General features: G+C 35.2%; 1 protein-coding gene across 1 annotated transcript in view; it reads right to left on the minus strand.

Annotated features, from left to right (window-relative positions):
• The window catches only part of TOP2A (DNA topoisomerase II alpha), a 129,183-nt gene extending 119,545 nt beyond the window's left edge, over positions 1 to 9,638 (minus strand). Inside the window, exons 1-7 of the mRNA XM_053698397.1 lie at positions 9,504 to 9,638; positions 6,060 to 6,212; positions 5,093 to 5,183; positions 4,945 to 5,008; positions 4,716 to 4,861; positions 2,677 to 2,774; positions 176 to 388 (exon numbers count right to left, since the gene is read on the minus strand). Coding sequence (XP_053554372.1) covers positions 176 to 388; positions 2,677 to 2,774; positions 4,716 to 4,861; positions 4,945 to 5,008; positions 5,093 to 5,183; positions 6,060 to 6,212; positions 9,504 to 9,524 — 786 coding nt within the window. The 5' untranslated portion in view covers positions 9,525 to 9,638. The remainder of the gene's footprint in view (positions 1 to 175; positions 389 to 2,676; positions 2,775 to 4,715; positions 4,862 to 4,944; positions 5,009 to 5,092; positions 5,184 to 6,059; positions 6,213 to 9,503) is intronic.
• Positions 9,639 to 16,034: the final 6,396 nt, after the last annotated feature.

Raw genomic sequence — 16,034 nt, forward strand, 5'->3', positions numbered from 1 at the left:
TGCCCCTTTAAATATTTTAGAGGATTACATATAAAGTTTAATGTCCCTTTACTTGCTGTGAACAAACCACAATACAGTGATAGGAGTAATATGTTTAAAGTTCTTACTACACACTATGGGTTCACAAACTAATAATTTTTATTATGGGTGGGTAGCAGTCTATATAGTCACTTACAGGAAGTTTTTTCCCATTCAGGAAAACCTTCACCCCTTTTGAAGACCCAGCAACATCATAGGCTCTTCGAGACATAAGGGCAACAATGTCCTTGTCCAAGACATCCATCTTGAACTTGCTCAGATCAGGCTTAAAAGTGATACAGGTGAAATCCTCCCCATCAAAAGGTTTAATCTTTGCTTCGCCTGCTTTCAACATGTTGTCTGTCCAGGTCTGTTAAAAAAAAAAAAAAAAATGTAAAAATGAAGTGTTTACTGAATGACGAGAATCTGAGAAACGCAAAAGTATAAAATGTATGAGAAATTTTCCGTTTTGTGTATATGAAGTAGCTGGTTTTGTGCTTTTAAACCACAGCCTATTGAAATGGGTTGAGTTTCAGGTAATCTAAAATCTCATTATGTTATCACTGTGTACATACACTTGCTTTATCTTATATGTCGGGAAAACCAAAGCTCAATACTTAAAGGGACACTGTACCCAAAATGTTTCTTTCGTGATTCAGATTGAGCATGAAATTTTAAGAAACTTTCTAATTTACTCCTATTAATTTTTCTTCATTCTCTTGGTATCTTTATTTGAAATGCAAGAAAGTTTAGATGCCGGCCCATTTTTGGTGAACAACCTGGGTTGTCCTTGCTGATTGGTGGATAAATTCATCCACCAATAAAAAAGTGCTGTCCAGAGTACTGAAACCAAAAAAAGCTTAGATGCCTTCTTTTTCAATTAATGATAGCAAGAGAATGGAGAAAAATAGGAGAAAAATTAATAGGAGCAAATTAGAAAGTTGCTTAAAATTGCATGCTCTTTCTGAACAACAAAAGAAAAAAATTGGGTTCAGTGTCCCTTTAAGAGAACAATGAAAAATCATTTTATTACTTAAAGGGACACTGAACTCAAATTTTTCTTTCGGAATTCAGATAGAGCATGCTATCCTGCACCCCACTGGGAGTTTCATTTATTCTACTGGCTGTGTTTACTTATGCTAGTAATAGCCATGACATCAGAATAGAAACTTTCAGTTTAGATGGGGTTACCACAGGCTAAATTAGCCATTTCAAATGCAAAATAGGGGTAAAGGAGCTACTTGTAAACAATTTAATACCCTCCAGCAAGTAAAATGGATCAATTGGAACAATTTAAAGGGGAGAAATGTTTTGGGTGAACTGTCCCTTTTATAAAAAGCCTTATACAAATATACAAGATTTATTTAGGCCAATAGCTGTAGCAAACCCTCCATTTTATGTTCTTAATATTTGCTGCTACTCTACTGCGAGAGTTTTTGCTTTTAGGGTTGTAGCCAAATGATCACAGAAGTCAAATTAAACTAAAACCAGGTAAGTTTACTTCTGTTCTCAAATTTACTGTTTTCTCTTGACATAGTTTGTTGGGACTTATTTCCATGCTATCATACAGTTGTGTCCACATATTCAGCACTGTGCCCACCATTACTGTTGCAGACACCCTGGCCATAAATTACTACCTAAAAAAAAAAAAAGTTATTAAGAGAACCATGTAAATTTGAGAACAGAAGTAAATTTAAAGTGATGGTAAACACCACTGTTGTACATCTGTGTAATAACACATCAAATATCTGAACTGCAACAAAAAAATGCTGTGTTGTACTTTTTTGCTCAGTTTCTAATCATATAGCGCTTATTAGCCCCACCCCCATAATTTTCATTCTAGACCATAATTATATATATTAAAGAAGAATATAAATGTAAAATAAATTCCGGTTCATTAATAAAAAAATAAAAAATAAAAGTAAAAATGTGATCCGTATATTGTTAAAAAAAAAAAATAATGTGATATGCTTACTGGCACAGATCAAGTAAACTATGAATCACTCGACCGATTCAATGTTTACTTTGGCGTGATCAGGGTGAAGTGTTTGGGTACCTAAAGCACACGCAAATTGTGGGTCGATTTCAAACGCTCCTGATGGGAAGAGCGTGATGAAGTGAGCTACATTGCACATGTGTGTACCGCTGTCATAAGTAAGCCCATCAGCTAACGCGCTTTACTGTTTGGATGCAAAGGAACATTAAAGTTTAGGTAACCATGGAGCAAAACATAAAATCATCAATTGTAAGTTTTTTTCTCCATATAAATGGTAAGACAAAAATGTTAATATGTTTAAATTAGGACACATACATAACAGTAATAGGATTAAGTTAGAGTTTACCATCACTTTAAATGTGGCTTGACTAAATACTAGTCTTGGAACACTTTCTAGTATAATTTTCCAGAGTTGAAATGTAAACAAATTTATAATCATACAATTAAAATATTTTGATACATTGATTGCAGACAGTCTACTACTTTATGAAGGAATATTACATGCAATAACTTTCAGCCTCCCACCTTGGAAAGAAATTGATTCTGAAAGATTTTAATTTTAAAGTAAAATATTTCAATACAAACACTGCACACAAACTTTAATGGCACTAAATAAATCTCATGCAGCAGATATGGGAAGTACATTGGATTATTCTAAATACCTGTTTGAAGACCTTCCGGGACTCTCTACACGCAGTTTCAACAGTAAACTTGGTACTGAATATATTACATAGTTTGGCACCATAACCATTGCGACCACCTAAAAAGATGCTTGCATTATTTTTAAGTCTTTAAGCACAGCAGGTGCTTATGTTACACATGCTTTAAAATATCTTAAGCTGAATTAGAATTTTTGTTCTAATATTGAAGTGCTGAACAAACCTACTTTAAAATATGTCCCTATCCAGCAATACAGTTGCAATCAACCTATATATTTTCTAAAGCACACAAGGGTGATGCTTTATGCATGTGTAACCCATGCTGTGACATTTTTAAACAAGATCGAATATTTCTTCCAAATTGCTTACACCAATAGAGATCAGAAAATGATCTTAAAGTGATGGCTATGGAATCCACACTATCTATAAATATTCATTATAAAGGGGGGGGGGGACTTTCATTAATTCTAAAAATAAATGACCATTTAGAAGTCGTAAACATTGTGATGTTCCTCCGCCCGCATTGCATACTTATTTTTGTAATTGACTTATCTGGCTTCAGCCAATTGTTGCGTGCCCCCTTTGGCGTCCAGCTCATGGGGCATGCATCGATATGGAGTACGAGATGCGGGCGGAGATAATGCACAAGGTTTGCGATAACTAAATGGTAATTTTAAGACTGAAGAGTATTTTATGAATGAAGTGTCCCTCTTGATGAATAATAGTGTGGATTCCAAAGCCAAACTTTGAACTGCACCATTCAGAAATTAAAGTGATTGTAAACATTTCCTGGTAGTTGGCACTTAGTATTGCATATTCCATATTAAACAGTAAATATATGCTAGATATGATTTATTCAAATCAAGGATATGTAGATTTTTAACATTAACTGGTTAAATATTGAATCTATAAATGTAAAGGTTTAGTTTTAGCACTCTAGATTATGTAAAGTAATTGGTGCTGCCATGTTTGAAATAGTTTTATATTTATCTCTGTCTTCTGCTGAAAACAGATTGAGAAAAAATATAAACTGGGCAATAAAACAGTTTGTGTAAACAGAGCAGGGTGGAAACCCACACAGCCTTGTTGGGATATTCTGTTTTATATCGGTCCATAACGATTTGCCGCAGGACAGTGAGATAAGGTGAAACCATAAAATGAAATAAAACCCCCAAAAATGCATTTCATGATTCAGACATACAATTTTAAACAAATTTATTTATTATCAAATTTATTTCGAAATAGTTTGGATTTTGGAAAATTTGTATCGCTAAAATGGGACAGTTTGGAGAGTGGACAGGACCAAGTGTACACAATCTTATGTAATTTAGGCAATATTTATATGTCCTAATACAGCTTAAACATGCAACCTTAAAGGGACACTGAAAGCAAATGTTTTAATTTGTGATTCAGATAAAGCATGCAATTTTAAGCAACTTTCTAATTGACTCCTATTATCAAATTGTCTTCATTCTCTTGGTATCTTTATTTGAAATGCAAGAATGTAAGTTTAGATGCCGGCCCATTTTTGGTTAAACTGGGTTGTTCTTGCTGATTGGTGGATAAATTCACCCACCAATAAACAAGTGCTTTCCATGGGTCTGAACCAAAAAAAGAGCTTAGACGCCTTCTTTTTCAAATAAAGAAAGCAAGAGAACGAAGAAAAAATAGGTGTAAATTAGAAAGTTGATTAAAATTGCATGCTCTATCTGAATCAAGGAAGAAAAAAAATTGGGTTCAGTGTCCCTTTAAGATTTTATCCTTTTAATACTTTTGTATACATAGTATCCTAAGACAGTACCGTAACCAGAAAGGTAATATTTGTTGTTTTAAATAAAGACCTATTTGCATTTTAGAAATTAAAGTCCATCTAAAATATCACTAACATTCAGGATCTGATTATAAAAACTTCAACATCCCTTTAATGAGCATTTGCCTTTATGTATGAAGTACAAAGTATCGATAGGAAAGATGCAGGTGCAGACAAAGATACAGTAAGCAGCATTCTGTAAGACAGGAATAATGTAGACATTTCAACTCACCTGTAACTTTCTTTTCTTCATCATCATAGTTACTTGAGGTCAACAGCTGTCCAAAGATCAGAGCAGGTACAAAAACCTTTTCTACTTTGTGTTCAACAACAGGAATTCCTTTCCCATTGTTCCACACACTGACAGTGTTATTCTCTCTAATCAGAAAAAAATACAAATTTAGAGATGAATTGTTAACACAACATTTTTAACTGCAAGTTACTGAACTCCAGCTACTTACGGATCAATTGTAATCTTTATGCAAGACATTGTTGGGTCCCTCTGCTTATTATCAGCAGCATTAACTGAAAAACAAATTTTATTAAATTTAAAATTCTCACAAGCAATTACAAAAAAATCTATAGCGCAGGTGTGTGAATAAAACTTACCCAGTATTTCATCAAAAATTTTATACAATCCAGGAACAAATGTTACATCTCTGCAGTTTATTCCTTCCTCTTCATCATATACCCACATTTGCTAGAAAGAGAATACAGCAGATGTGAAACTTGACACATCAGAAGAAAACATGCATGTTAAAAGGATGTTACCCATGACTCGAAATTGATACAGCAGATCTGTTAAAAGCTGGCTAGAAAATATCACATGATCATCAAGTGCTATGAGTAGTTACCCATCAGCTACAGTCATCTTGTGGTGAAAAAACAGCCTATCAATATCAGTGCTGAATTCACAATTTTTCTGTGATCTCATGGGATTTCACCATAATCTTGTGAGATACATAGTAAACTTCCAGATACATGCTCCACCACTGAATGTCCTGGGACAAATAATGTGATTGGCTAATTAAAGTTCCTTTATAATGGAATGTGGCTGCTGAGGAAATAGGTGAAATATCTTCCTATTTTACACATGGACATGTGATTTTCTATTCTGCTTTTACAAATATGCTGCATTATCACTTTAAATAAAGTTATTTGGCATTTGGGTAACATCCCTTTGACATTACAGTAAATAAATCTAACACTAATGTGTGTTTAGAAAAACAATATCTGGAGATTATATATATATATATATATATATATATATATATATATAGTAATACTGGTTGTTTATCAAAGTAAACTGTAAAAAAAGTTAGTTTCATAAAAAGTCCATATGGGCAGAAACTTGCACACTATTTTATTGTACTCTTCTGCTTTCAAAACATAGCTGTAATGAACCACAGCTACTTTCTTGTCTAATCTGAAAGCAATGCTGAAATTATCCTGTCATCCGACGTTTGTCCCATGGTTTTATATTTTGACAGATGTCTTTACTGAAGACAGGCAGGAAAGGAAAAAAAACTGAACAGAATTTTAGTCAGACAGGACAAAATGGTTTACCGACATTTACCTGTGTCAAAGGCTCTACAGAACCAATGTAGGTATCAGGACGGAGCAATATATGCTCCAACTGGGTTTTCTTTTGATAGATTCTCTCAACAGAAAGTCGCTTGTTTTCACTTTTCTTCACTTTCCCCACCACAGTTTTGTTATCATCGATAGGCTGTGATATCAAGCAAAATGAAAAATCAAATTAATATTTTAACAATGGCACTTAAATATTTTTTCTCAGACATTTGATACACATTTCTCAAAACCTGACCTAAATTAAGACTAATACAAATCTTGGTTATTCTAAATATATTTATATGGAAACATTGGTCTATTCCCTAAAAAATATTTTGTGTCCGTCTACTGCTGACTTGAGCAACTAGCGTTGCTGATTGGATCAGCTGTCCTCTGTAGGTTAGAGCATGTAATTTTGTGACCATAACAGCCTTTTCACATAAGTGGCAAGCCCTGGAATAATAAACATTTACAGAGACTTAGATTTCACGGGACACTCTGGGTCAAATCAATAGTCAACTTTGGCTGAAAATTAGTGGGAATAAAGGGACAGTTATTGTTGGGACATAATTAAAAGTATTAAAGGATTATAGCAGTTTAGAATAGGTTAAAAAGGCTGCCTTCAGTTTTGTAAGAAAACAGGCCCAGTGCCAGCTTCCCAACTTACATAGGAACTTTCCATAATAGTAAAAAAATGATCACATGATCTTAAACACCTCAAAAAGGATAAGCAACGCTATGCAGATCCTGATTTATACTTATACTGTGGGGGCTAAATCATAGTAGTGCAAGGTTGCTAGTTTTAAAATGACATGCTCTAATTAGAGCATGAACTTTTGTTGACCATTTAATACCTGCATACTATTGATTCTTTTCTGTTGATGGATTTGTAACTGCTTTGAGGAATGAATAGTCTTTCCTGCACCCCCATTGTAGATAAAGCATTCCACGTTCCCAATATGAAAGTGCAAAATACATCTTGTGCATGGACTGATGACCATCATGTATAGGACTACCAGCACTCATCACATGTAAAGCATGCTCATAATAATAACTCCTGTATTTGATGGTTGATGGCCATGTCAGCAACATGGGTCAACACTGAAATCTTGCACATGCTCAGAAGGAACTGTTGCTTCAAAGTGCATATAAAACTATGGTGATATTTAGATAATGGATGTGAACGGAAAAGTAGTTTAAAATTGTGTGCTCTGAATCATGAGTAATTTTGACTTTAATTGCATCCTCTAGATTTCTTCCTGTTTCTAACACCGCTCTCACGTCTGGCTTCTGTGTAGGTAACAACTCATATCTAACAATGTGGTAAGCAGTGCTTAAAACTAGGCAAAGTACTCCGATCACAAATTAAGCTTTCTAGAATCACAGTATATACAATTTTAATAAACATTCAAATATAGAACATTATTTTGTTTTATTGAACTTTGCATGCTTTCATGAGTGGATACCATAAGATCAGAATAATGTCTTTAAAAAAACTGCCTTTTAACAAAGGATATCCAAAAGGCTTTACAAGTGAAATGTAAACCTAATATAAGCATTTTGCATGTTGTGTATCAACTTTACATGTTTCTTTTTAGTATCCTTTATTAAAGGGACAGTCAACCATAAAATTGTTAGTTTTAAAAGATATCCCTTTATTACGCATTCCCCAGTTTTGCATAACCAGCTATATTAATGTACTTTTTACCTTTGTGATTACCTTGTATCTAGGAACCTTCTTCCAGCCCCCTGATCACATGACTGACTGTTTATTATCTATTGTCTTAAATTTAGCATTGTATTGTCTTAAATAACTTTCTGTGCCTGAACACAGTGTTATCTATATGGCCTACGTGTACTTTCTGTCTCTGTGTTGAAAAGAGATTTAAAAAGCATGTGATAAGAGGCAGCCCTCAAAGGCTTAGAAATTAGCATATGAGCCTACCTATGTTTAGTTTAAAATAAGAATACCAAGAGAAAAAAGCAAATTTGATGATAAAAGTAAATTGGAAAGTCAATTAAAAGTCCTATCTGAATAATGAAAGTTTAATTTATTCTTGACTGTCCCTTTAAAGGGACAGTCTAGGCCAAAATAAAATTTCATTATTCAGATAGAGCATGTAATTTTAAACAATTTTCCAATTTACTTTTATCTCCAATTTTGCTTTGTTCGCTTGGTATTCTTAGTTGAAAGCTTAACCTAGGAGGTTCATATGCTAATTTCTTAGACCTTGAAGCCCGCCTCTTTCAGATTGCATTTTAACAGTTTTTCACCACTAGAGGGTGTTAGTTCACATATTTCATATAGATAACACTGTGCTCGTGCACGTGAAGTAATCTGGGAGCAGGCACTGATTGGCTAGACTGCAAGTCTGTCAAAAAAAAACTGAAAAAAGGGGCAGTTTGCAGAGGCTTAGATACAAGATAATCACAGAGGTTAAAAGTATATTATTATAACTGTTGGTTATGCAAAACTGGGAAATGGGTAATAAAGGGATTATCTATCTTTTAAAACAAAAATTCTGGTGTAAACTGTCCCTTTAAAACAGCTCTTTCATGACAGAATAATGAGGGAGGATCGAGTGTCTACATCTTGAGGACTAAACCTTTATGCTACTATGTATGCCTAAAAACATGTAGAGGTTCATGAACTTCAGTATGATGCGGTGGAAACAGTTTCAACAAAGGATCATAAAGAAAAAAAAATTAACTTGTCGAATTTTGAAAACATGTTCTAAATCAAATCTGCTCATGAAATTTAAAGGAACATTCAAGTAAAAATTATACTATTACAATGCAGACAGAGCAGCAATTTTAAACAACTCCAATGTACTACCATTAAACCGTGCAGTCTTTATATTTACATTTTTGAATCACCAGTTCCTACTGAGCATGTGCAAGAATTCACACATATATATGCGCATTTGTGATTGGCTGATAGGTGTCACATGATACAGGAGTGGATATAGACAAATCTGTCAGAAAAAAAAACCTATTCATCTGAAGTTCAGACTAAGTATTATTGCATTGTCTTGTTATTATGCAAATCTACTGTATCCACCGGTCCTTTTATTTTGACGTTTAGCTTGTGTCAGATAACTACCCCTTACATTTTATTGCAGCTTATGTTAATTTATCATTTACGGAAGACTAAGTCTGTAAAAAATATATATATATATATATACGAAATTAATGGACAGCCGTAAAAGTACTCGGGCATCCATTAAAACGAGTAACTATCAACCGCAGGAAATCACACCATGACTGTATGTTACAAAAAAAATATTTTGCACAAAACCACCAAATATGATAACCCACTGCATATGCATTTAAATATTTCCCTTTATAAGCCAATGGCATGTAAAGCCCATACTGTGCGGATATTTTAGAGCTTACAAGACAATTGATAATAATTACACAATTTACGCTTGGCAAATTTTGGACTTACTCTTAATGGTTCGACCTCCATGTTGGTAGTTTTATTCCGCTAGTAAGGAATTGAAACAAAACAAAAAGACGATAGATCACTCTCACTAACTAGACCCTCTCCTGTCTCTTTCCAACAGCCTACTAAAGCCGGCGACCGTTACTACACCAACTTCAAACCTACTATACCCGCCTAAACTGTTCGTCCAATCAACGGCTGCGTAGCAGGCAAAAATCTGCCAATAGCATACCGCAGGCGCGTGTTGTATGAATCACCCAATGAAAAGGGATTTCACCCGCTCCCATGTAAAGGATTGGTGTACTTGAAAGAGATGCAACCAATGAATTGCGTCAGATGTGCCTAAAGGCAGGGTATGTTGTATGAGGGAGGGACAGTACTGTAAATAACGTAGTAGGAAGTTATTCGAGTTGGTTCTGTGATACATTTGTATATTTGCCTTCAACCCAGAGTTCTTAGACGAACGTAAAGCTGTGTTATATATGCGTTATTATGTGGGTTATAAAAAGGATACTACAATGCCTGAAGTATTCAAGAAGCAACATGCATTTTATAAATAAAACCGAGTTGTTTACAAAAATATAAGAAAACATCTGGCAAACCATGAATGCACACAGCGCTACCAGTACCATGAGTTTGAGAACCATCTTTAGAAACTAAAATACCATTTTTTTAACATAATCTTTATTTTAAAGGGACAGTCTACACCAGAATTTTTATTGTTTGAAAATATAGATAATCCCTTTATTACCCATTCCCCAGTTTTGCATAACCAACACAGTTATAATAATATACTTTTAGCCTCTGTGATTATCTTGTATCTAAGCCTCTGCAAACTGCCCCTTTATTTCAGTTCTTTTGACAGACTTGCAGTTTAGCCAATCACTGCCTGCTCCCAGATAACTTTGCGTGCACAAGCACAGTGTTATCTATATGAAATATGTGAACTAACACCCTCTAGTGGTGAAAAACTGTTCAAATGCATTATGAAAAGAGGACCACAGTCAACATATTTTGGATAAACATACACAACTTCCTCAAAAAATTTTCCTCTTCTTTAAACCTGTGAGTTTAATATTATATGCTTCTATAAATAACTGTTTTCACTATTTTAATACTTGGAATTTTATTATTTTTTTGTCTTGTTAAAATGATTGTAAAGTTTCTTAGTGTACTGAACAGTATATACAATTAGCCTTCAAAACAGGGGCACCTTCATATAGATGACATTTTTTTTTAAGACCCTTTATTTGTAAAATATTTGCAATCTCGTGATGGTTAACATTGCGCCGTTCCTTCGCCCGCACCTCGTACTTCATTTAGCTGAGCGATGCAAAATCCGGCTTCTTCCAATCATTGTGCGCCCTTCATGGTGTCCAGCTTGTGGGGCACGCAACTATAGGAAGAAGCCGGGTTCGTCAGCTAAATGAAGTACGAGGTGCGGGCGTAGAAACGGCGCAATGTTTACCATCAAAATATGGTAAATATTTTACAAATATAGGGTCTCAAAAAAATGTAATCAATTAAAGTGCCCCTGTTTTGCAGGCTAATTGAATAATAAATGTCATATAGTATGATTGCTGTATTATGGTCGGGAATCTGTTATATTGAAGTGATTACAGATTAAAAGCCTAGCCAGCTCCGGACATATGATTTCGCCAAAGTCTGTTTATTCACAACTACTGGGCCCCATTTCCGGACTTAAGTGTCACTAAGGAGTGCCATACAGATATAGGCTTAGAGCCCACGAGCAAATGAGTTTTTTTCTATTTTGATACTAATTTGTGTTTATTCCTTTGTGTGGGTTCAACCTTATCCTACATGCTAGTCGCTGCATCAGGACATTTAATTTTATATTGTGAGAATTACTCACACAGCGGTACACACATTTAAGGGACAGCATGAGCTTTTTTTTCACAGCAACCACTGACTGACATTGACACCAATAGATTAACCCTTGAAGACACCTTTATTAGACAACAGGAAACTCTGGACATTAGTGAGATCTTTTTTCGTAAAGATAAAGACTTTAATCAAAGAATATCGGATTTGGTGGGACAAGAGGGCCCTGGAGAACTACCTCCTACTTGAAATGATACCCAGGGGCTCCGTCTAAAAAAGTTTCCCTTCTTCATGTGGATGATTATGACTTCATTAATGAATGGAATGGGGTACTCTCAGATTTTTCCAAGGTGTTAATGGGGATAATTATAAAATTTAAAGACAAACCATTAATAGAAGTTATGGAGGAACTAGCTGGTGTTCCGGTGCAATTAAATGATTTTTTAGAACATCCGAAGTATGATGAGCTAGATAAGGTGCTCAAAGAAAGTGTGGATCACTTTAGAGTAGAATTGGATAATTTTAAACTAAGAAAATTTAACCGTGACAATGAAGATTATATTAATAATAAAGTTTACAATTGGCAAATGTCCAATAGAAAGAATAGACAAAGAAGAAAGTGGTCTAATAATAAATCAAAAACTGTAGGTTTAGAAAAGAGAGTTACATTTCCAGATTCCGAATATAGTGACACAGAACAGACAGTTCACTCTGCTAGGAGTGGTTCTAGTGACCTATCAGATGAAGGTGAAGTAATAGTCAGACCCAAATAGGGTGCTAAGATACAACATGTCAAACCTGACCTTCCACCTAGTAGAATTGAAAGTTTAGATACTAGACGGAGGGAATTCCTCAATGATGATGATAGTGATTCTTTGACACTTAGTGTTACTACTAAACCATGTTTAAAAACTCAACAACCCAACCAATACCCTTTAGGACAGGTGGGGATGGAAACAGAAGGGGGAGGAGGAAGAGGGAGAAGCACAGAAGGAGGTCGCAGGGGTTGAAGAGGAAGAGGGAGGTACAACAAACACAATATATAATAATCATTAATCTCTCAGGCTCCACACTCAGTAACAATGAAATATCTGTTCTGAGTCTGGGCCTTGGGTTTGTCCCCAGTGCTACCTTTGACCTTTTCAAGACGATTACTGATGTGAACCGTCTGGTGAGGTACCTTACTCTTAAAAAAATATTTTGGAACAAAGGGTGTAATAACATAAATAAAACATCTGGTAATGTTCCTAGCCCCCCTGACAACATAAATGAAACATCTGGTAATGTTCCTAGCCCCCCTGACAACTATGCTGATCTCCCCCCAATTATGGAAATTATAGATTTTGGGGAAGCGTGTGATTATCTTCTTCTCCATGATCTTTACCATGAATCCAATATTTTGAACCCTTTTGTTAAAATTAATCATGTGGGTTTCAAACCAAGGTCAATTTTTTACCCCACTTAAGAGAGGGGTCCTTTCTTGGAAGCTTTTCATAGACCGGTCAAAGAAGACCTAATACAGTTATCCAAATACCACAATGCAGCTCCCCCAAATCTCACTCAGACACAGAGACTTGCTCTAGAAAAACTGAGGAAAAGAGAGGAAATTGTTATTCGCCAGGTTGATAAGGGGGGAAGCATTGTGGTACTGGATAAATTAGCATATATAAAGGAAGCAGAAAGACAGATCTTTGACACAGAAGTATATTTTACACTATCGAGGGATCCAACTAATGCTTTTAAAGCACTACTTTTAGATTTACTGAATGATGGACTGCAGGAGGGGATTTTAGACCAAGACACATTTCATTATCTTAATGTTACAACTCCAGTTATTCCAAGTTTTCATCACCTCCCCAAGGCACATAAATCCTTGAAGGAGATGAGAGGGGGGCCTATAGTTTCAGGTATAGGCTCGCTTTTTGAAAGAGTCTCTGGATGGGTGGAATCTCTCCTGCAGCCCATTGTCCTTCAGTTGCCCTCATATTTGAAGGATACCACACACTTGCTTAATAATTTGGAACAATTGGTTTGGAATACCGACTGTTCTTGGATTACGGTTGATGTGGTGGGACTATATTCGTGTATCCCGCATGAATATGGCCTGGAAGCCGTAAAAGCTTCATTAGACATGTATAGCAACTATGATGCAAAATTAAAACAATATTTGCTGAGAGTTTTGAAATTTCTCTTGAGTCATAACTATTTTAAATTTGGTGAATCTTTCTTTCTCCAAAGACGTGGGACCGCAATGGGTGCAAAGTTTGCCCCAGCCTATGCAAATCTTTTCATGGGCTAGTGGGAGAGATCCCACGTCTTTGGAGACAGGAACCCACACAAGAGCAAGATTCAGTCATACAAGAGATATATTGATTACTTGCTCTTTGTGTGGACAGGAACACAACCAGAGGCTTAATGCCAATGATCTTAATCTCCAATTTACATCAAGCTTTGACAAAGTAAAGGTACCATACCTTGATCTCTATTTGATAGGTGATCCTCATAATCTTAAGGTGGAAACTACACTATATAGAAAGCCGATTACGTCCAACACAATCTTAAATGCGAGATCGAGCCATCCCAAACATACTGGCTTTGGGGTGGCTAAAGGCCAATTTATATGGCTCAAGAGAAATTGCTCATCAGATAATGAGTTCTAAAAAGAAGCTAATACTTTGAAAAAACAACTCCAAGACAGAGGTTATCACTCCAAAATAATTAAGAGAGCCTTGTCAGAAGTAGAAAGGATGGACAGGAAGACTATGCTTCAACAAAATAAGGTCTCTTTAAATAGAAATTTTGAAGGTTCTAAACCAAATTTTATTACCACTTTCAGCCCACAGTTCACAGAAATTTGCAATATCAAAGGCAAACATCTTGTATTGACAGGAGAAGACAGCCTTAAAAACCTAGTTTCAGAAGGTTGCAATTATATTTCTAGAAAGGGCCGCACCCTGGGTAATATCTTGGCACCCAGGATGATAAGAAAAGCCACCTCAAGTGGAAGTAGTTGGCTAACAGTCAAGGGTCACTTTAAGTGCCACTTCTCAGGCTGCATAGCCATACCACTGTCACTAATAGGTTTCAATCGAAAGTAACCCAAAGGGTGTTTTTTTCATCAGGTTGTACTAATTGTCAGACTACTTATGTTATTTATTTAGTAGAATGCACAGACTGTAACAAGCAATATGTGGGGTGTACCACACGTGAGGTGCGGTTATGTATCAGAGAGCATCTCAACAATATAGACAAAGAAATTAATGTCTCTGATTTGGTACACCATTTTCTAATGGTCCACAATAAAATAGTCAAATGTTTCAAATGGCAAGTGATTGAAGCCATTATGAATGCCCTTAGGGGAGGAGACAGAATCCAAAAACTCTTTCACAGAGAGGCCTTTTGGATTTTTACTCTGCGGACTAGACGTCCAAAATGCTTCAATGCATCAGGTGATATTATTAATCACTGGCAACTTTAATGTACTACCTTTGGATTGTGTAATCTCTAATTATTAAATCTTCTTTATAAAGCTTAGTGGTACTCTTTGACTGAACATGAGTCTGAAACATAGCAGAGTTTGCACAGACCAAGATAAGCATATTCTTGGAAAAACTAGGCTTTATATTACATTATATATTTTCCATACTTATTTAGGGGTTTTTACCTTCACCCAATAGAGTTTTTTTGTTATTACTGGAGTGACTCTAGGCTATGTCCTTCAAATTGATAATCTGTGAATTATGTAAATTTATAAGTTTAAATTTAAATTATATTCAGAACTCCTTTGTTTCATAAAAATTACTGGCTTTTGTTACTCACTAAGTAGGGGACTGACATTAGACCCCCTAATGTTTGTACTTTATTGTTTTTACAGGGACACAAATGTTATACAGAGTATTCGCTTATAGTTAGCTACTTGTTTATTAATTTTTGTACATATGTAATGAATTGCTATATTATTTCATTTAGAATGTATAACAATATATTATCTCCCTATAGGATTAAAGCTTATTATCGTATTAGGGATAAAATCATTACTTTGCATATTCACATATGGTTGGCTTTTCTTTATTTCTCTGTACACACATGTAATGAGTAGTTATCCTGTAATTAAGAGGTTGGTGTTCTATGTCTGATTTTTTAGTGGTTTAATTATATGCTATTACTCACAGCTGCTAACCCTGATGAGGCTCTGACAGCTTTAAAAGGGTGCTTCCCGGATATTGTAATATGGTCTATGATTAAGGCTTTTTCTACACCCAAAACGCGTAAGACCGGCAGGAGCTTTGAGCCATAGCATCTTTAGCTCAATTTTTTTTTTAAATATTTTACCTCTTGCTTACTTGATATATTTTTGTGTGTACCGCATGTATTAAACCCTCATTCTTGGATGGGAGCTCGCTGGATTTGTGTGTCTTTTTTGCTAATTGAATAATACTGTTCAGTACACTAAGAAACTTTACAAAAAATAAAAGACAGAAAAGCTAGGACAAGTATTGGTAGCATAGACTCAGGCTCTGGGGAATATGTATCCACTTCCAATGCTGTTATAGACACTAATAATCTGATTAAACAAATTTCGGATATTTTTCTCTCACAATTTGAGGGAGTTAAAACAGAGATCTCAATTCTAACAAATGAGCTTAAACAGATCTCTAGTAGACTTGCGGAAATAGAAAACAGAATATCAGA

The sequence above is a fragment of the Bombina bombina genome, chromosome 1, assembly GCF_027579735.1.
Source record: "Bombina bombina isolate aBomBom1 chromosome 1, aBomBom1.pri, whole genome shotgun sequence".
Classification (NCBI taxonomy): Eukaryota; Metazoa; Chordata; class Amphibia; order Anura; family Bombinatoridae; genus Bombina; species Bombina bombina.